The 22,965-nt window shown below is 37.5% G+C and overlaps 1 protein-coding gene across 14 annotated transcripts in view; it reads left to right on the plus strand.

The window, feature by feature from the left end:
- ptprk (protein tyrosine phosphatase receptor type K) overlaps positions 1 to 22,965 on the plus strand; it is a 108,558-nt gene that overhangs the window by 80,417 nt on the left and 5,176 nt on the right. For 2 of the 14 annotated variants that reach the window (XM_035678310.1, XM_035678314.1), the window contains 16 exons: positions 4,178 to 4,313; positions 7,868 to 7,897; positions 10,931 to 11,091; positions 11,776 to 11,811; positions 14,329 to 14,516; positions 15,037 to 15,136; positions 15,928 to 16,004; positions 17,259 to 17,276; positions 17,836 to 17,872; positions 17,983 to 18,080; positions 18,347 to 18,463; positions 18,763 to 18,917; positions 19,101 to 19,236; positions 20,131 to 20,280; positions 21,026 to 21,199; positions 22,803 to 22,934. In XM_035678310.1, coding sequence (XP_035534203.1) covers positions 4,178 to 4,313; positions 7,868 to 7,897; positions 10,931 to 11,091; positions 11,776 to 11,811; positions 14,329 to 14,516; positions 15,037 to 15,136; positions 15,928 to 16,004; positions 17,259 to 17,276; positions 17,836 to 17,872; positions 17,983 to 18,080; positions 18,347 to 18,463; positions 18,763 to 18,917; positions 19,101 to 19,236; positions 20,131 to 20,280; positions 21,026 to 21,199; positions 22,803 to 22,934 — 1,745 coding nt within the window. The remainder of the gene's footprint in view (positions 1 to 4,177; positions 4,314 to 7,867; positions 7,898 to 10,930; positions 11,092 to 11,775; positions 11,812 to 14,328; positions 14,517 to 15,036; positions 15,137 to 15,927; positions 16,005 to 17,258; positions 17,277 to 17,835; positions 17,873 to 17,982; positions 18,081 to 18,346; positions 18,464 to 18,762; positions 18,918 to 19,100; positions 19,237 to 20,130; positions 20,281 to 21,025; positions 21,200 to 22,802; positions 22,935 to 22,965) is intronic. The other 12 variants (XM_035678311.1, XM_035678312.1, XM_035678313.1 and 9 more) reach the window with 12 other exon arrangements.

Below are 22,965 nucleotides of genomic sequence, written 5' to 3' on the forward strand. Positions count from 1 at the left end.
GTGTGTGTGAGTGAGTGCGTGTGAGTGCTTGTGTACTGACCTGGATAATTTTTACAGACATTAAGAGCTACCGCCGACATTATGAGGTCAGACTCAAAACCTTTTAAAGATTGTATTTCTTTTTTGTTACATCTTGTTTTGATACCCTTTGCTCATTGATTCTTGGTCTGACAGTCATGTCAAGTAAAGTAAAGTAAAGTCAAGTAGGTGAAACCAGTAAATGTGGTTTAGATTTGTGCCATTAGCCCAAAAAAGTGTAAGTGAAATTTCATACAGTCACAAATGCAAAATGATTTTTTGTCATAGAGTCACCCTAGTTTAACATGAAACAATACATTGACGGTTGCATAAGTAACATACAGAGCTTTTTTTCATAAAATCATAATAAGCTAATATTGGACGATATATCGATCTAACTCTATAAGCTCTAAACTCTAAACTATTTATCGGTAGGTTCTGCTGTTGCTTGTATTCAAAGTATATCACATGTAACTCTCTTAACAGTTTAGAAATGATTAGGTTTATTCTTAATGAAAAATCATATAAATTGTATTTCATGGTCTCACGTTTTACTAATAGTATTTGTTTAAATTAAGAATTTCCAGGATTTTATGATCTTGTGGTAAAAGGAATCCTTAAATAATAAGATAGTAATATTCTTTATTTTTCTTATTGGCAACAAATCCCAAAGACCAAAACCAGCAATGAATTTAACCCACAGCCTATGTAATCTGATATTTCTAATTCCTCTGTGCCGTAGACCTCAATGCTTATTATGCACTGGGTAACATGTTGCTTCATTACCATGAACATAGGCATTGTATTTTATTTTAAGTCAATCCTACTTTTACTGTTTTTTGCTGTAAATAATATGAATATGTATTAATCCACGGCTGAAAAATGCACTGTTTAGTCCTGTTTGAGTGACGTTTGCTGAAAACTACAGTGTCCTACCATTTTATAAAAATTATTTCCTTTTATGAAAATGAAACTATATATTTGCGATTTGTGTTTTTAAAGGCTTAGGGCTGAGTGACACAGACGGAGAAGGAAGTCAGACAGAACTGAGAAAAGCATTGGATTTAGTCTTTTTGTGGAATTTGCTGAGAATAAGAAAATGCCAACCTTATTCTTTCAAAGCAACATTTTGGCTGAAACGTCCTTACTCATTCGCCATCTATCAGTCTGAGTCCTGTGTTTTAGTGTAATATTGTTACATAATGACATGAGGCTGGATTTTCAAAAGATTTCAGCGGCAGAAACATTTTATGTCACAAATATTGAGGGAGATAAAGAGAGAGAGGAGGGAGATTATGCTTATCTTGTTGATATTTAGCATTAGAAGTGGATTATTGTTTGATAGATGTATTGCATTATAGTGAGTTTTGTGCATATGTCTTTTGTGTTGGATTATTTGGATTATCATAATGCATGATAATGTTCTTACGTTGCAGTACCAACTATTCTGCCGTTATGGGATCAGATCACTAAGCTTAGGAGCATGAAAACAGATGCTCGCTCTCTTTCTGTTGACTTTCTGTCCGTGATCAACAGGGGTTGAAGCTCCACTACAGCGTGCACTCTGCCTCAAACAACATTTGTGAATTATATTCCAAACAGACGAAATCAGGGAGTTCAGTCAATTCTCTGAAGTCATCAGGAACAGAAATGAGTTTGAGTACAAGTAATACACGTGACATTGGTGCAGAAACATTGGACAGCTACACTCAAATTGCATTTCAAAAGCATTTCCCAATGAGAGCATGACGCCAAGGATAACCTGAAATACACTGAAAAGACACAGTGCGAGACACAGTCAATTGAGCATTTGTGTGTGCGTTGTCAATGTCAGTTTTTTTTTTTTTTATGTTTTCTTCAGTGTGGTTGCCGCTGGGAGTAGGGAGTAGGAGTAGTGAGCATGTAGAGAGTTCACTGGTTCAGTACATTTACCATCAGGTGATTCAACAAAATGAATCAGAAGCTGGAATCTGTGTAAGATGAGTGTTTTTAGTTCAATTGACCCAGCTCCACAAGACACAAGTGCAGTGCAGGGGTAAACACTGTCAGCTTCCTCTGATGCTCTGTTAGTCTTTTCACATGTTTTTATCTTCACAGTTTAATAAGTAAATGCAAGTTAAATTGTTAAATGAACTAATTTGTCGTGGGTAGTTTTTAACCATGCCAGCATTGTGGCAGTTTGGTTCAGTTTGAATTGTCTCAACTACTTAACGGATTACCATGAAGGTTTTTACAGTTTTTTCCTCGAGGGTGAGTCCTAAAGACTTTGGTGATTCAGGGACTTTTCATCTAGTGCCACCAGCTGGTCAAAGTTTTAACTTTTATCCTGTGACATATCTTAACATCTACTGGATTGGCAAAACAATTTGGAAGAGATATTCAAGACCCTCTCACAGGATGAAATGTAATCACTTCAGTGAGCCCCTGCCTTTTCATCTAGCGCCACTAGCAGTCATTCATTCTAAACCAAAGTCTAATCCTTTGGTTTATGTTCAAACACCTGCAAAACCGCTTTACTTTTACTACATGTTTTGTGATATTTAGCAAATGTTATCATGCTAGTATGCTAAACTAAGGTGTACATGGTAAACGTTATACCTGCTTAACATGCAGTGTGTTAGTCACTTGTCATTAAGAGGCTGTTGCTTTTAGCACTAAGTTTAGCCTCACAGAGCTGTAGCCTCTTGGGGTCTGTATAGTTCAGAAAAAGAGAGTTTTTTTGTAGTGTTGCTAAACCTATACCTGCTTTATACCGAGATGTCTACTATAAAACACATCACTCAAACTGTTCTCAGTACAAGTGACTGTTCAGCATCATGATCACGATCACATTTATGAAGAATTTACTGTTAATCTAAATATTTCAATTTATGAGCCAAATAAGCCTCTTAAACAAAACTTATGGCTTTATTTACATCATGAATGATGGGTTACCATGGGATATGTGTTCACAGACGTCTGACTTTGCTTTACAAGGAATATTTAGAGCCTTGATATTTACCTGATCTTTAGCACGGGGCTGATTAAACCTCCCTATTTAAGTGGCTCATCAGGATTTGTTTCCTTATCACACTCTCCACTTTCCTGATGTGGGGGCATTTTGTTCTTGAGAGAAAACAAACATAATTCCTGATGCTGTAGGGTGGCATACTTCACCAGCCTTAGGTGACACAGGGTTGTGTAAATACTTTAAAATAGTGCCAAGATTCTATTATCTCCGTAACAGGCTTACAGTCAGTGCAAGGGAGCAACATTTCAGAAATGTGTAGAGGTCTACACCTGCTAAAGATGCAGGGTTCCTGGAAAGCTTAGTTGACTGGTGGGTTTGTTTTTATTTGACTAGTTTGCTCCCTCAAAAGATCGTTTCAAAAATAGAGGCTTTGGGTGGTTAGAATCATTATCACTGGTTAACTTTTTCTTTGTTCAATATCATGCAGTTCTTACTCTGCTGCGGGAAAACCCAGACGATAAAGCTTTTAAAGATAACTCCAACTGTTGGTGTTTGATTTCCAGTCTTTTAGTTTAGCAGCTTAAGCTACTGCTGAAGAAGCTGTTAGAACTTTCTGACTTCACAGAAAATAATTTAGTGTCTTACAGTAGCTGTGTTGAAAGCTAGAAAAACTTAGCTTGTCAATTAGAAGAAATCTTTTGCAAACTGGACATTTTATACATGTTGTATTCCCCAGATGGCTGGCAGGTTTTTAAAAACTGGTCAACAGCTTTTTAGAAGAAGAATAAATCGCAAGCTCACAAAGCTTTAAGTACTTTAGTCAGAGGCTGCAGTGTGCAAGAAAAACTTTTAGAACTACAAAATGTAGTACATATTCTTTATTTTGGATTTTCACACTTCTGCAACATTTCTAAATGTTGATATTATTTTTTCACTTGTTTTGCTAAGATTTTAAAGTCCTGCTGAGATGTGCCTTTAATGTTTTTTAGCAGCTTTCCACTGAAGTGTACATTCTTAAATAAGCACCTAATTTTAATAATGAGCTTCACTGGCATGGTATTTTAGTGTGTTTTATTTTACAAATGGGGATGTAAAATGACCTTTTATTTAGATTTCGATAATTTTTTCCACTCCTAGTACTATGAAAGAATAAATAATTACTGTAGTAGTCAGGACGATTGATGGTATTTCATTGTCATTCTGTTATAGGTGCTACAGAGGAGCCAGAAGTCATCCCTGACCCCGCTAAACAGACGGATCGGGTGGTTAAGATCGCTGGGATCAGTGCTGGCGTTCTCGTCTTTATACTGCTGGTGCTGGTAGCCATCCTACTGGTCAAGAAGAGGTGAGTGAGAGCCCCTAACCGCGCCCACTAAAACAGCTTTAATGGAAGAGTTTGATGAAGAGTGCAAATACTACATGAACAACAGTATGACACCAACACGCGTGCAGATGCAAGAACACAGACACAAATATGCACTTGAATCCATTCTCTTGTTGTGTGTTGGTCCAGTATTTGCTGTAGTAACACCATCTTCCATCCATCCACCATAAACGTTGATCTCCCTTCAGAACCAGCTTTGTTCGTTCTGTTTTTAAGGCAATAAATAGCTGAGGGCTTGTTTTCCTGAGATCTATTTGAAAACATGGAATTTCTAAAATTAGAAACTCCTGCCTCAGAGTTTGATTTAGTGCAAGAAAGATCTGAAGCCATGGTTTCTCTTTTCTTCTACAGTACAGCTGTTGAATCAAACTAGACAAAACAACCACTCAGAACATGTGCCTGGACTGAGAGTAAGAAAGAGACAGACACAGTGACAGTAATAAAATACATATAATATATAACATAATATCTAAACCCATATAATTTGATCATGATAAGATGAAGATCAATTGTGCATAGAAAAGGAGATTTTGGCAAAGTTGACTGAGGAAATTCAAAAATATTGAATGTAGAATGAAGGGTAGCTGGTTGGACTTTGGGTTAAAGGAACAGAAAGAAATGATTTCTAAGCCATTGGAGCACACACATTGCCCCATACATTGCCCCATACACTTTCTTTGTTAAGGTTTACACTTAAAAGAATTCATTCTTTCATTTAGTGTAATGTGATGTACTAGATTACACACTTCAAAAGGGGACTGTACAGGTATGAGTAAGGCTTTTTTAGATGGAAGAAAAGAAAGAAAATATGAAGACTGGAGACTGAAAGAATGATATTTCAGAATCACTGTGTGTGTCTCTGTATCTCTACTCCAAGAAGAGCATTGAGAAGTATCGCAGTTGGTCCCAGTGTGACTGAAACGTTTTGCCCTGTAATGTTATAGTTTGGTGCAGGGCTCCACCATGTGGAGACTATACACAATTACAACATGAGATTGCAGCTGCAGTTTTTAGGCCGTAGTGACTACTGCATGTTTATGAAGTACCAAAAGTCATTTAATTTCCAGTGGTCCACATCCACCTCCAATGAAACATATTGTTTTTTAACATGACAGCAGCATTATTTGTGGACCTCTGCAGTAATTAGCATTGCTGTAGCATTACAGTACCACATTTGAAGTTGATCTAGTGGTATCATCACACATCATCAGACACTGACATAGAAAAGTTATACACCGCAAGGCAGTTCACAGTGGCTTAATTGAATTGTGTAATAGGGATTATCACATCAAACGTCTATGAAGCTGTTAGGAGAGCCATCTTCATGCTTTAAACGCAAACCCCCCCACCTTAAGTCTAGACGTTTTTTGTTTTGCATAGAACCTGCTCTCTATTCATCAGATTTTATCTGACTAACTGTGAGGTTACATGAGGTTGTATTGTGCCTTTGTACTCAGGGCGTGTGGGTGCATATGTGTGTGCACACATTTAGAAGTCATAAAATGAGTGCATGTGTGTAATAATTAACTATTACTGAACATGCCGTTCTTCCTGTGACCTTTCAATTAAAATTTTTGGTGTTCAGGGAACCTGAGTGCCTCATTAAAAAGAGAATAATTAGGAATTTCATTTGCATATTCAGGTCAGATACATTCATGTCAAGTGCGTCATATCACATTATTATTATATTAAAAAGTAGCAACATAAATAGCTCGATTTTCTCATTGACCATCATGTATCTGGAGCACATTACAGGAAATGTACTATTAATTTATCATCAACTTACTTTCAGGAGATACTGTACATGATCTCCTCTGAACACTGAAGTATTGCATCTTGCTAGAGGCTTTAGCGAGCAACCAGGAAATCAGTCTCTCAATTACAACCAATCAGGATCTCACGCAGCAAATCAAAAACAACTAAAGACATTAAATTACAGTCAGTAATGAACTCTTGCCATCAAAGAACTTCGCAGCCCATAACCTTCATATTTTATACTAATTCTCTGAATGAATTCAAGTGATCCAGCATTCGAGCTGCTGTAGCTTTAGTGTCAAAGTGTAATTGTAAACGATAATCAAAGGACCAAGGAGTAGAAGCTGTGACTATTTTGTGATACCCAACAGTGTTTAATATATACTCACTATCATCCAAAACTGATGTGTTTGATCCATAGTTTGCAATGAGTGGCATGATTAGTCTAACATGTTTTACCGAGCAACAGCTGTCCCTTGATGATTTTAGGCCTTTTGATAATAGAAAATTGGTCCAAATTGAACGATGATGCGTTTTTGGAAGGCCACTGTTTACGACTGTGTAATTGTACGCACAGCCTGGAGGACCTGAATTATGTGTGAACTGTAACCAACTCAAGCTGCATTCATGCATCTGGGCTAGAAGAGGCATCAAACTACCATCAGCACTACATTACTAAGCATTCAAGGGACTGCCACGGGATGACAGTGTTGTTAAAATGTTATATTTAGGTTATATAAACTATATATTCCCAGAGAGAACAACTAAAAAGGAATGTTATTTTTGGAGACAGGAAATATTTATTTAAGTGTTATGTTTAAATATGTTTCTAGGTACAAACTTGCCGTTTTTGTTGTTTCTTTAGTTACATTTTTTGCCTTATTTATGAGAAACTATGAGATTGTGTTGGAGCCAACATTGATCATCTCATGACAGCACTTTCTGGTTGAGAAAACATATTTGCATATCTCTCCATGGAATATAAAAATGCCTTTGAGCCACCTAAAGTGAGTCCTAAAAACCTGGTCTCAGTTATAACATATGATTGTTTTGAGCTATGACATCAATATTTTTGAACAATAAAAATGAATGTTCATTCTGACATGTTTAGATTTAACTGACTTGTGTCACCCTCATGAGTGCGAGTGAGTTATGTTGACAGCGTTAACCATAAAGGTTTCTGGGGAGATCAATCTTCATTGTCATGAACCTTTACAACTTTGAACAATACTGCATCTTTAAAATGGTGGGACATGATGACATCGCAGTGACAGTGTTACAGATCGGATAGCTCTGTATTAGTTTTGACAAATTGTTTACTATCTGTAGGAGTAAGTAAAGGTGATTGGCTGAGTAGGGCTAAAAATCTCTAATCAGGGCCGTCCAGTTACAGTAAATGCAGCTTAAAAATATTGCATGAATATTTTAAATATGACACCTCCAGAAGTAAAGAAGAGAAAGACTGCATGTTAATAGTTAAATATTGATAGTTTGTTGGTATTTTAGTACTAGTTTCTCTTCGTCTCTTAGCTTGTTTAATAGTATTTATTTAGTATTAAACTTAGACTTTTACTTTTTTAAAGAAATAGGGCCCATAGTTATTATAACAACCCCTTGCATGACCCTCAAGTTGTAGCACTCAAAAGGTGTTTTCTTCTGTTTCTGTTGTTGCTGGTTGGGACAGGACAGTATTGTCCTAATTTGCATATTCATGACCCTTGTGTCTCATTCTTTGCTTTCTGATTGGCTCACAACCCCAGGAGGACCTACTATTCATACTCTTATTACCTGTAAGTAAACAATCAATCAACAATCAGCTCACCCAGCTGCTGTTATCTTATTGGGCGAATTATTAGTGGCTAGTTGTTGTTATTTTTAAAGATGCAGTATACTTTTTTCAAGACAAAACACATTTTCAGCTCTGACCAACCAGCCAAAGCCATCCTCATTGACGCCTTGCCAGGGTAGGGGTCAATCCACTTTCATGTCAGTCAGGTCAGGACAGGAGAATTTCTTACTTTCAACCATCTATATAAACATATTAAAAGATATATTAGATACTGAAAATGAGAGAATGTTGATCATTTCATGTCTAAAAATAACAATAAATAAAAAAATAAATGCTCAATCATTAGCAAATTTAGTGTCAGCTTCTATAAAAGTGACTGAACTGACAGTGAACTGACCTCAGCCCTGGTGTCCTCTACATGCTCCAAAGTTGCTCTGAAGCAGGCTTATGAAGGCCAAAGTTGGCCATGAACCACAACAAAGCAGGCCAAAGTGGGACGACACAGGCCTAAGCGTGTTATTTGAAAAAAGAATGCTGCACTTGTGACTTGTAGCTCTTTGTGTGCATGTAGTCATGTGATCATCCATCCGCCCATCAAGTCACAGGTATCATGGTAACTCTGCTACACATGCTCAGTGTGTCTTTCCTGGTTCCCGTCCTGAAACAGTCGGCTTCCTGTTTAGAGCACATGGCTCTGGTTGTGGTAGTTTTTGGTGGTTCTTCTCGTGTTGTGGGTACTCCTGTCTTTCTACCACTGGCTGTGACCAAAATGGATCCCTAATCACTTCTTTAAAAAAACAAAGGTGGGGACTATTTTGTGCACTATTTAGCAGTAACAAGAGCACAGATTCATAAATAAATATGGACATTTATTAACCACCAGTTTGTGTGTGCATTCACCAGACGAATAAACAAAATGTAGCGAACATTAAGGCATGACCTGTTAGCCCTGATTGTGTTTGAACAGGATAGTTATGAATCAATAATGAGTGTAAACCAATGTGTTATTGATTATGGGGAGAGAGGTGATTTTGATTTGATAAGATGGGATTGTTCACAAATTTGTTCTAACTCTATCGGACTATTCTCTCTTTACCAGGAAGTAGCAGTTCAAATGACATTGCGAGACAAATTAGTATCTATTCAAATACATTTATCAGGCAATATTTACTGTCAAATAATACATATTTTTTTCTGTTATTTTTCACATTATATAAATTCTTCTCTAGACTTTATTATTTTACCAAACCACTCAAACAAAGATTACCTTTTTCACAAGAGAGGACATTGCAATGTTTTTAGTTTTGCTATTCATTAGTAAGAGATTTGTAGGGTGTTTTGGCATACATTTACCATTTTCAAGATCAGGCATGTTCCGTAGATATTACCGGACATTTTATGAACAAATACTGTGCAAAAAATCAATTTAATTCACCTTAAAAATAAATAAATAAATAAAGACCCACTCTAGTTCTGGTCACAGTTACCCCCTTCTCTTTCTCTCTGTTTCACATTCTCTCTCCATTATATACAAACATATACAGTACAAGTACACAGCATATGGTGGTTTATAATATATATTTATGGCCTTCTCTTCTATGTTCATGTTTTCTGTTGACAACCAATAATACACTCACAAAAACTCACACAAACCGGGTCTGCAGTTAAATCAATGTTCCTACTGAGTTCGTAAAGTGTGTGTGTATTATGTGTGTGTGTGGTCTTAGAGGTGGAGTTGGTGTATTTTGGGGTCAAGAGGTAAAATATACAATAAAACACAGCATGCTTTCTGTTTGTATACTGGGAAGAAGTCAGAGCCGTACGTTGTATCAGTTATGTAACAATCAAATATCAATTTCTTCATCAAACCTCTCTTTTATATATTTATGTTGGAGTGCTATACGAGCGAGGAACTAACTCATTTAAAGCCTATAAACATGTAAACACATGATAAATGCCTGTTGATCTGTAGTGATGTTGTCCTAACTGATGCACATCTATGGCTCTGGGTACAAAATGTTCCTGCATGCTCTGTCATGCTCGAAAGTATTAAACCCTCTACAGTTATTTTTCCTGGGATTTTATGGATTACACACACTGAGAGAATTGCCTTGATGTTTAGACTTTAATCTTGTTATTTTTCTTCACCAGACACCAGATCTCATCATAAAGAACAGTTTCTGTTGCTGGCATAAAAAAAAGCATTATTTTTATTCCACAATATAACAACAGCATGTGAAGAAAAATAGGAGATTAAAATTGAAAATCAGGTATCTCTAGAATGTATCCTAGAAAGACAATTAAGTGTTCTCTCATAATTCTGGACTGACTATTAATGAAACGACCTCAAGTCCTACAACTGATACTGTATGTTAATAACTGTGGTACTCTGGTTGGTACATGGTTTTCCCTGAGCCTCTATAGATTATAAGTCATTCCCTTACTCTTGTTTTAACAGGATTTTCCCTTTGCTGTCGGATGAAAACCACACCAAAATTTGTTTTTTGTGTTTTTTCTTTTCACTTTATTGAAAGCTGATTATCATTCTGATAATGAAGGAAGCTAATGAAACTAGAAATAGACTTAAGAACAAAACAAAAGTCAAAGGATTTCATCTGACAGCTCCTCTATGGTACTGAGGTTGATAACAGATTTCCCTTTGCTACTTGTAGGTCATAGGTTATTTTCCCTGCTCTGTATTAGACTCTATTTTTCCTTTGCTCCTATAGCTGAGCCTGTTACATGCTGCCATTTACAAACAAGCCTTTCCTCTTTCTCCCTTGCCTGTTCTGTCCTCTTTCCTCCTTTCTTCTTTTCTCCTTTTCTCTTCCTTGCTGGTTCTAAACTCTGCATCTTAAATCAGCAGCCTGCAGCCCCCCAGCCGTGTTGTTACTGCCAAAAAAGACAACCTCATCCATACAAAATCATACAAAAACAATTGACTATTCCTTACAAGGCGGTGGTCTGCAGGCTAACTGATGTTTGTGTTTTTGTTCATAAGACGTCTGATTGTGTCTGTCTCTACCCCCAACAGGAAATTGGCAAAAAAACGTAAAGACGCCATTGGAACGACTCGGCAGGAAATGACTCACATGGTGAATGCCATGGATCGCAGCTATGCTGACCAGAGCACTCTGCATGGAGAAGATCCCATGGCTGTGACATTCATGGACTCTCACAACTACAACAACAGATGTAGGTTCATAAACAAGACTATTACTATTAGTATTGTAATCTGTAATTATAAACAGTGGTATTAATCATCAAAACACAAAACTCTGTGAACTTGGAATCTAATATTTCTTTTCAATTCTAACACATCTGTGTCGTTTCAACTTTCTTCTTTTCTATCTCCACTGATGAGACTTGAATTTTACAGTACAGCAACATTACAGAGTTATTCTTACTAACATCTGCATTACAGTTCACAAGCTCAGTTTAACAACATTTGGATGTGGACTAAACTAGAGCTGTCCAAAACTAGTTAAAAATGTCCATCACAGTTTCCCAGAGTCTAAAGTGATGTTTTCAGATGTCCGACCATCAGTCCAGTTCCAAAGGTATTAGGTTTGCAGTGATTAAAAAACAGAGAAAAGTAACTCCTCACATTGGAGAAGCAAGAACTAGGTTATGTTTGGTGTTTTTGCCTGGAAAATGACTGAAACGATGAATCGATGATCAAAATAGTTGCCAATTAATGTTCTAAGTAAGTTCTAAGTCTAATCATTCATGTTTAGGTCATGACTGAAGAATGTGTAGTCCATCAGTAGCCATACACTGCTCCTCCTTCCTGATGCTCACTGCTCACTTTTAGGTCCTCATCTATGTTTGAGTAATGCTGAAATTTCGAACATTTCCTCACCGTGTTTCCTCCTGCAGTGCCCAACGATCCTCTGGTTCCTACCGCTGTGCTAGGTGAGATTTCTGGCATGGTCGGATATGTCACATTTACCACCAAATCCCTTTATTGATCACCCATCATCATCTCAAAGCCCCTGTTCTTGTAGCCCCCTCTTGTATGTCATATGTCAAACATGGTCAAATTCACCCTGCAGTGTTATGTGCTTTGACCTCTGTCAAGTACTGTATGTTTATGTGGGTGGAGGGTTTGGCTATATTGAAGTTTGGGTACCACAATGTTTTCTCACATCTATATTTTAGAAGTGCTAGATGTTTAATATCCCCAGTATTACCACAGATAGAGAACATAAGCAAACCAACAAGCAGTGAAAAACACTGAAATGAACATAAAAAGAGAGAAATCCAGCAAAACAAACTAAATGGATGTTTGGATTTGGTTCAAAAGTAATCTAAAGATGTCAGATTTTTGTGCCACCTAATGCCAACACATGTAAAACATGGCCGGTACTAAAAACTCCAACAGCCAAGCACCTCGTGTGCCGTACTGTGTTTTCCCAAGGTTCAATCACTCCCAATCCCAGCCACAGTTTCTGTATCCTACTGAGAGTTATTGATATTCACAGTAATTACCATCATTCTCCCTTAGAGACCCCATTATTTCCACAGTTTTGACTTGTTTTAAGGCATGCCATTTCCCGTCCCCAAAAAACGACAGAAACTGATGCTTAAAAGGAGGAAGACAATTTGTCACATTGCAGCTGCAAAATGACTGCAGATTATATTTGTGACATCAAGTGACAGTGAACAACTTAGTGCCTACAGCGCTGTGTGTTTGGTGAAGGTTTCTTCTGTGCACTGGATCTAGAAGTCTGCTTGAGTATCTACCATCTGTGTTATTCCCCAGGCTTGTTTTGATGCTGATGCCCCACTCTGAATCGCAAAAGCTGTAGTTTTTGCCAAGTTGGATGTTACTCCAGCTCCAGTGTTGCATTGCAATGTGTTTATCTTTAGTTTAGTCTGGTGTTAACACTGCAGCATGATGTGGAGTTCTAACATACCCTTAAGGCCTCCACAATACACAACGCCACCAAACTGTGTTAATGAACTGTTCCATTGCCTCTAATTTGGAGTGAAGGCTGCAGTTACAATCTGTCTTGGCCAATCACATCACAGAGTGGAAAGAAGTAGCAGGAAGTAGCGAATTAAGAGGCAGTGTCGGGTCAGGTTTACTGTTAATTGGCCTGACGAGGGCTTAACAAACCTTTAACAATCAGTAATGAGCTAACATGTCCTCGGAGCAGAGAAAAGCATCAGTTGGATGAAATAAACAGTGTCAGTTAATAAACAGTGGTGAAGATGAAATCAGTCGGTTGTGCTGCAACCCCAAGCTACTTCATTATACCACCTGTCAGTCTGTGCATTACCACTGTCAACTCATGTTATTTCCCACAGCACAGAAACACTCACCTGGAACTTCTGCAACAATTTGACCTCATAATTATTAAAATTACCTGCAACTGAAATACTTTTTATTAATGTACACGCTTCTAAAATACAAAGTTAATTACATCAAAGATGCTATACTCACAAGTGATAATTCAACCTAACGCAATTCCACACTATATAGCAGATGATTGCACATCTGTGGTTTAAATGTATTATGTTTTGTTTGACTAAGAGATGTATCATATAGTTCCAGGTGAAGCATGTTAATGTGTTGTAAATACTGAATAAAACCATCATCTTGGTTACACCATTACACCATTACACTGTCTATAGAAGGTGTAGAAAGCTTGGAATAGTAGAGTGAAATGGGTTTGAAGCAACAGTTACTGAATAAACGTAATTGTATTTGTGCGCCACTGTAGTTTCTCCTTTGCGCTTGCAAGGGGAGGGTGAAGCCAGGAGTTTGCAATCCGTAACTACACCGCTAGATGGCACTAAATCCTACACACTGGTCCTTTACTGTTTCTTATCATTTTTAAGACATGCTCCATTGTTTTGTGAGATCATCCCCTATTTCTTGGATCCTCTATCATGTTTAAAGCTATAAAGTCCCTTTAGATCAATCAAAGCTGTCAAATTAACCTGCAGTTAATGTTTCGAGTCTTACTTACAAATCTTCTTATCCCGAAGTCTCACTAAACCTTTTTGCTCCTTTCTTTTTCTGCTGCTTTGACATGTAGTTCCAATCACAGGTGAGTATTGACAGAGAAAACAAGGAGACTAATGGTTTGTTTGGTTTGAGGAAAATGCTGTATTTTCTTATGGTAACAATTCAAAGCTAGCACCTAGAGCTGTTTTTTGGAGATGAACAAGTCATTATTTTACTTACTTTTATGTAGGTAAAAGTAATATGTTCTTTTCAAGCCAGTAATCACTGAATGTACATGATTTTTTCCAACCTGTCTTAACTCACAAAGCCTTGGAAATCAATCAATCAATTGTTTTTATTCCCTGGCCAGTATAAAACACTGTTTTTAGTGCCTTTAGAGAAACCACTGATAAATGCAATGCAAATCTTGGTTTATTTGTGATTGAACTAACCAGTAATTCCCTGTCTTCTTGTAGATGAGAACCACAGTGCCTCTGCAGCAGAGAACAGCAGGCTTCTGGATGTTCCTCGGTATCACTGTGAAGGGACTGAATCTCCTTATCAGACAGGACAGCTCCACCCTGCCATCAGAGTGGCCGACCTGCTGCAGCACATCAACCTAATGAAAACATCTGACAGCTACGGCTTTAAGGAGGAGTATGAAGTAAGATTATTATTAGCAGTACTTTTATACAGTTGCATAAGCGGCCTGCTGCAAAAGCAGAAAATGTATTACTAATAGAAGTGGAAGTGATTGAAGTATTGAAGTAGTGATTCAAATGCTATTACCTTCAGTTTAGCCGTGATGAGGATATTTATAAACCTATATCAGAGGAAGATATTTGAAATGTCTTGTACGCACATTTTCAATGAGGAGAACAAGAATTATTATGAAAATCAATGATGCTTTATTTGATGTTTTGGCTTTATATTAAAATGATAAAATGACTGTAAGGGTTGAATTGCTTCTTAATTTGAGAGTATTTTCTGCTTTATTGACTAAACAGTCAAAGAGCTACAAACCTTTTTTTATGGTCCCGTTTTTTAATAAGCATTATATCACATACCCATGGAATAAAACCACTAAAGCAAAACATTAGAGTACTGCTCAGAGTCATCCAGCACGGATGTAATTGTTAAGGATCCATGACGTGTAATTTCCTTTCCCATTGTTTTGTCTGTTGTTGGTGATACAGAGCTTCTTCGAGGGCCAATCGGCCTCCTGGGATGTGGCCAAAAAAGAGCAGAACCGCACCAAGAACCGCTACGGGAACATTATAGCATGTAAGTAACCAAGCAAGCTTGATTTATGTATGTTCATAACAGAAGTTACAACTGGTTTGGCTCTTGTGAGACTTTGTGAGACGATGTTCCAGAGTTTGACGAGCAATAACTCTAAAAGAACAATTACCTTCAGTTTCTAGCCTTTACCTTGGAACAGCTATCAGTCCCTGCTCTGAAGATCTGAGACTGTTGTGACCTCAGATTCCCAAAATCAGAGTACAATGTACTCAAATGTCACAGGCAAAAGAGTCTTGCCTGCCTGAAAATGTTGTCATTTTAGTAATTTGTTGATAAAATTGTATTGTGTTTAGAATATTGTTGTTATTGTTTGGTTTTTCTTTCATTATGTACAGTTAATTCATGTCTTGTGATTGTGATATTTAAGTGTATTAACAAACTAACTGGTCACAGGACACAGCACCTCCAAGAGAACCTGCATTTTAAGACTCACAGCTATGATCTGTTCTGCAGTCCTGCCTTATTATATATTATGTTTAATATAGTGACAGTAGAGAATGAAACTTAAGCTATAACTCTTAGAACCTTAAACTCTAATTCCATTCCCCTAAATGTTGTGTCTGAAAACATGGCTTCAAATTGTAGGCATTTTTCTGTAATATTAAATATTCATTACAAAAACAAGGTTAAAAAACATGAAAGTATTATTTATTAGTAGTTTAAAAGGCATTTAATCCACTTTCTTTTTCTCTTCTCTCTATGTCACTGTCTCTTTGTTTTCATCTCTTTCTGCTGCTCTCTCTCCAACACTGTATTCTTGTGTCTTCCGTTAGATGACCATTCAAGGGTTATTCTCCAGCCCATAGAAGACGATCCCTCCTCCGACTACATCAACGCCAACTACATCGATGTAAGTGGAAACGCATCGAATGCTACTATTGGCTCCCAACGAAACCAACGAAACCACACTCCCTCGCTCGTATGTCAGGCCTCTATACCTTTATTGCGTCTACTAGTCATCCATCGTACCATTTTTACACATCCAGCCACCCTGCAAACACATCATACATACAGTACTTGTGTCTTTCTATGGTGTCAGTTCTGCTGTCTTTCTCCTGTCTCTATCCTTTTATTCATGTATCCATCCATTCTGAATTTATCATAGCCAATTTGAATTGCAATTTAGTCTGTGTGATGAAATACAACAATAGATTTTTAGTCATCATTTGGATTTAGTAGGACTTACTCAGTCTTAACGCTAAAAGCGATACAAAGAGAGATGTTGTTTTTTCTTAATAATTCAACTATGTTAATAAAATAGTTTGGGTATTTAGTTTTACTTTCATGTTGTTTAGGTGGACAGAGCTGTTTCCCATCTTTATACTAAGCTAAGCTAACTGGCTCATATATATTGTACATACATGAGAGTGGTATTGATCCTCTCATCTAACTCTAGGCAAGAAAGTGAATAATAGTATTTTCTTAGAGTCACTGCATTTAGTCTTCAGTCCATCAATCCATTCATTCATTTTACTGTTCATTTTCCATCTCCCATCTCTAGTTTTTGTGCCATCTAAATGTACATTCATTTATTTCATCCATCAATCCATTCATCTTCTCCACTCTGCTGTCATCTTTACAACAACCATGTGCATGTTAGTCTCTCACATTGTGCTTTTTTTAAATGCTAATACTGCTTATAGCATTATCTTCTGTATTATCATTTACTACCATTAAAACGATCACATGCATGCTACCACTCACTTTAAGCTAGAACTAGAATGAATAGATTGGACACTCCCTGTTGTATCCGGCTTATCTCTATTGGAACAACAGAGATAGTAACATGGCTGTCACATAATTTGGATTTTGCTCTAAAATAAATGACAGCAAGCTTTGAGACAAATAAATCTAGAAGCTGTAATGTTTGTTAAATTAGATTGTAAACAATCAGCCAACAGGAAATGTCCTTTCTATTCAGTCTAAGTTTTAGATCATGTTTTTTTTTCTGCATGTCCTGTTCAAACTCCCATTATGTCAATGCAGCTTTTCTTTTTTCTACTTGACACTCACTGACATTGTTGTGCTTTCTTTCTTCCTTCCTTTCTTTCTTTCTTTCTTTCTTTCTTCCACTCGTTCTTTCTGCCTGTGGCTTGGGCTATAGATTTGGCTGTACAGGGATGTAAGTATCACTGTGGATTATCTCATTCATGCCCCTCAACCTTTACAACTATTCACCTATACATCCGTTCATGCACTCGGCATTACACGCATCAAGTTACGTTGTTTGTACATTTTGAGTTGCTGGGGGCTTCTTGCTGTGTGACAGATTTCACTCCATCTTGCCCTACCACCACCTTACATCCCACAATATGCTGTAAATAAGCTTATGTCTGTTTTTGTCTTATTACAATCAGTGGTTGTCATAGCTTTGTGCACCTGACCGTTTTTATAAAGGTGACAGGCATCAGTAGATAATCATCTCTAGGTTTTGACTGGGCCTTAATTATTTTGCCCCTTTGTTTTGATCATTCAGAAACGTCAGGTACGAGTATTGGGAGTAAAAGTTCTCAACACCTTGATGAGATACAATTACATTCATTATATCGTCAAAATATTACAGTTAACTTTACTATAAACTTCTTACCAGGGCTCCATAATGTTAATGTTGCACTGTGGACGTCACATGTCATACATACAGTTTTTATGCATATTGAGTTATTTTGTTATGGTGCTTTCAGGGTTACCAGAGACCAAGTCACTACATTGCTACTCAGGGTAAGAGCCTGCAACACTGTCAAACACTGCTACACAGGATGATACAAATAAGACCGTTTTCTTCACATATGCTGTAGTCGTCATACAAAGTGCTGTGTGTCTGTGTGTAGGTCCTGTTCATGAGACGGTGTATGACTTCTGGAGGATGGTGTGGCAGGAACAGTCAGCCTGCATTGTCATGGTAACCAATCTGGTGGAGGTCGGAAGGGTAAGTTGCTCTTTTTACTCGCTTTTTGCCTTGCAAAGTTTATTCGGCTCCTTTGACAATTGGATAAAAACACAAGTCAGACATTGTGAATCGGGATCTGCCAGAAAGATATTCTTTAATCATTTTATTGTTTGATAGTGTTGAATGTGTGCTAATGGCAAAAAATAAATCTTTTATATCTTTTTTAAGATGCTGTATCTGCCACTTAACCCATGTTTTTGAACATGTTTTCTTATAATGATTATAAATAATTTTATTCTGAACAGGTTAAGTGCTATAAGTACTGGCCAGATGATGCAGAGGTGTACGGAGACTTCAAGGTCACTTTTGTGGAAGTTGAACCTCTTGCTGAATATGTGGTTCGCACATTTACGCTGGAGAGGGTGAGTGATATTTTATTAGCTTACTTACTTATTACTTGTTATTTTGCATTTATTTTGCATCATTTACAGTATTGTAAAATATTTACATTTCTATTTCTACAACCTGATTAAACTTTTGATAAAAATGTGGAGTTTGACTAGTAAAGGATGTGTTTGTCTCTTCTCTTTGTGTTCAGGGAGCTCCACACTCTTTAAAATGATTAATACATTTGAGTTCAATGGGGGAGCATATTTAATGAAATCTAAACTTGACAGGTAATAAGAAATGCAACCTAAATATGTCTTTTGTCTTTACCCAGCGTGGTTTCAACGAGGTGCGGGAGGTCAAGCAGTTCCACTTCACAGGCTGGCCTGATCACGGAGTTCCATATCATGCCACGGGACTACTTTCCTTCATCCGCAGAGTGAAAATCTCCAATCCACCCTCTGCTGGGCCAATTGTGGTCCACTGCAGGTATAATAAAAACACATGCAGACCTTAATATACTTTATATTCTCTACCATGTCATTAATATGCACTCTTACATGTGAAATACACATACATAGTCGTAAATAATTCAGTCAAACATCTATTTGCATTTTCTCTCTCAATAATAGCCCTAAAGGATGAGTTCTCACTCTGTGTTTCTCTCTGCAGTGCTGGAGCAGGGCGTACAGGCTGTTTCATAGTCATTGACATCATGTTGGACATGGCAGAGAGAGAAGGAGTGGTCGACATCTACAACTGTGTGAAGGCTCTTCGCTCCAGGAGGATCAACATGGTACAGACTGAGGTGACTGCATTACCCATCCTCCATCTGCATCCACATCTTAGAATATGAACCCTCGCTGTAAGACTCAGCCATCAGCATGGTGTAGGCTGAAGTGACTACATATGCCACCCATTCATAAACATGTCATCTCATCACATAAACATAGGATGTAATGCATTATTTATTTCTAACAGGTTAAATTCATCTTATTTATTTAAAGCTACTATTTCAAGGATTTGAAAATATCTTACTTTGGCGCCATCCAGTGGTAGGATCAAGATATGTAATGCATGTTGCGCCTATAATGTAGCAGCTCCATCCCAAAGTGACCCTTCTAAACCCCCAAAGAAGAACTTAATGCATCCCTTTTGCTTCTTTTTTTTAAATCATGAAATTGCTAACAATATCAATTGTCTATATGTTGTTACTACTGGGACAACAAGACAAAAAGAGTCATTTTTCTGATGTAAGGAGCACAAGCTCCACACATTTTGTCATGGACACTTTTTGCCCATGTTACTATCATTATATATCATATCATAGTATTATTTATACTACCCAACAGTTCATCATCCATCAGATAACACATCAAATTCAGTCTTTCACCAAAGCCGCCTTCAGTTCACTCTCACTGAACTGAAGCTGCAGTCATTTGCTTGAAAGATCCGAAACTACAATTTCCTGAGGTGAAGTAAACCAAAACTCGACAGTTGTCATCTCATTCATAGCTCCATCTCCCATCAGTCATCACTCACTCACACTGTCAGCATGCTCACTTTCATTTGGTGTCACAGCTGTTTGTGTTATCCGTGCGACAAGCTGTATGTGTTTGACTGTACTGCCAATGTTTTTATCTAGGCGAGAAAGATGTGTATGTATGTGATAATATGCATGTCTTGACTTATATGTCTTCAGGAGCAGTATATATTCATCCATGATGCCATACTGGAGGCGTGTCTATGTGGAGAAACAGCCATACCAGTCTGCGAGTTCAAAGCTGCTTTTTATGAGCTGATCCGCATCGACTCGCAGACCAACTCGTCACATCTGAAGGATGAGTTCCAGGTAAATCTGATTGTAGTGTTTCCATTAAGGAGATCAGAGGCTCAGACACGTTTTGATGACATGATCAGCTTCTGAATTCTCTCCTGGCCAATTCTCAACAGTCAGACATGTCAAAACAGCCACATCAGTACATTTACAATAAGGCCAAATCTGTGCAGCTGATCTTGAAGGCACACTGTGCTTCAGTTTATATTAGATATGGTGAAAACATCTTTTGACAGCTGACTCATGATTAGTGTGGGAATGATCATTTTTGCATCACAAATTTAATTTTCACTGCAAAAATATTAAAATCATAAGGATGTGAATTTTTTTTTTTTGTGGTCTGTACAAAACAAACATGTTTTCATACACCTTAAGATTGTTGGTCAGGGCGTGTCTGCTGCACTACAGTACTTCGTTATAATGCTGTTTTGTCACACAAATGCATTGTGTTCATCCTTGAGAACTTACAAACATGTTGAACGCATGTCCTTCTTAAAGTATTTTAAATCCTGCATTGTTTACTTGCTAACAGTCTTCGTTTTCTTTGCTAATGCTGGTGTTTTATTTATACACCCTTGCAAAAAATATATAATGGTCAAAAAACTCAACCGTACCTTCAACGTACCAGCAACACAACATATTTCATGGACATGCTTTTAAGATGTATTTCTATCTTAATGAATCTTTGATGCCCAACTTTACATAGGAAAGTAATGCTTATGCACTAACTTATATGATATACATCTCTTTCTTTGTCCAGACATTAAACTCGGTGACTCCTCAGCCTCAACCTGAAGACTGCAGCATCGCATTGTTGCCTAGAAACCAAGATAAGAACCGCTTTATGGACGGCCTTCCTCCTGACAGATGCCTTCCTTTCCTCATTACAATAGACGGAGAAAGCAGCAACTATATCAATGCTGCTCTGATGGATGTAAGTCCATATCACACTCGCATGCACATACAGTAAGGCTGTGTTATTTTCAATACATCAAGCAAAGGTAGTTTGGGACATTTCACATTGTGTGTTCTTTTTTTAAAGGGAACTTGTGGAAATCGCCCTTTAGACCTGCAGATGTGTTGCTTTTAACAAAATTTTAGTATATGCAACACGAAAAAGTAAAACAAACAAACAAACAAAAAAACAATGTATAATGTCCCAAACTGCAATCACATAGTTGTTGAAAATGATACACACTTTTAAGAGGTTAAACACAAATTATTAATTAAGAGAAACACATTTACATTTAAATATTTATGCACATGTGTTTATACAGACAACACTCACACACACACACAGACTCCCCTCCCTGTTTGTGTGATGCTGTGTTTGTGGTTTTAGCAGCAGAAGGCTAGAGACAAATCCAGGTTCTGAAAAGACCACTAGCTTCTCTGGCCACCACCCAATCTTTTACAGCCTCATTGTTGCAGGACATTGTTCACATTGGCAACAGTTGACATTGTCTCAACATGCTGCCCATGCACCATGACTTGAAAAACAAAGTCATTATGTAGGGAGATATTTAAGGTAAGATAAAAATATCTGGTCATTGTCAGGCATAATTACAATTTAATGTTTATTAGCAGGTTTGTTTTCATAGACATTATACAGAGAGGAGGGGGGGTATTAAGGGGCGGGCTGTAGATACAGTATGTGAGTTTATAATAATGGTTGAAACACAAGATGTTATACATGCATGGTGTGGAAAGAAACCTGGCTTCTCTCCAACAAAGCTGTTGGAGTACAAAAATACTGTAATTGCTGTAAAACGTCTGGAATTCAGTCCCCTTTTTTTAAAAGTTTACATTCAAAGTTTAGTTACTTACCTTTGGCCTCTCTCTAATCAAGCTGTCAGAAGAGTTCCAGGTAATGGGGTTTTACTTTAAATCTCCAATACTGGATTTGTTTCATGGCTTCAGTGTCATTCTGCCACCAGGTTTATGTTTAGCAAAGCCATTTACACCCTAAATCCTGAACCTGACCCCCACATTAGATTCTCCTCATGATTACAAGTCATTCACACCCATGTCACACATTTGGCTGCACATTTTCATTCAGGATGAGCTGGGCTCAGTTCACTTTCAGTTCAGTCAGTTCATTACTTCAAGTGAAACTGTGAGACTTCTGCTTGATTTCCTCTTTTATTTAGTCGCTGATAAATTGGCGATTAGAAACATTTTTAATGTGAACTTAAACTGACCATGAAGTTAACTGACCCTGTTAGATATAGATGTAGATGTAGTGTGTGTTTGTATATGTAATGCATGCCCCATACCCTCACATTTAATAGGCCCACTGCATGATCATGTGACCAAACATCACCCGTGTTGCCTGCTATCCCTTTCAAAATGTCCCACTTTGTTTTGGTGTTTGTGTTTTAAAGTGTGTGTATGTTTGCGAGAGAGAAAGAAAGATGGAATAAAAAGACAGATAAACATAATTAGGTACCGAAATGGAAATGGAGAGTTTGTAGACAAAATGACACAGCTGTGTGTATGAAAGACCTGACATTGTGTTTGTCTGTTTCTGTCTGCAGAGCTACAGACAGCCTGCTGCATTCATTGTTACCCAGCATCCTTTGCCTAACACTGTCAAAGACTTTTGGCGCCTGGTTTATGACTATGGATGTACCAGTTTGGTAATGCTGAATGAGATTGACCTGGCTCAGGTAATTCAGGTTTATGTTGCCTTAATATCAT

This window comes from Morone saxatilis, unplaced genomic scaffold, assembly GCF_004916995.1.
Source record: "Morone saxatilis isolate NCDOM2014 unplaced genomic scaffold, NCSU_SB_2.0 Contig7, whole genome shotgun sequence".
NCBI lineage: Eukaryota > Metazoa > Chordata > Actinopteri > Moronidae > Morone > Morone saxatilis.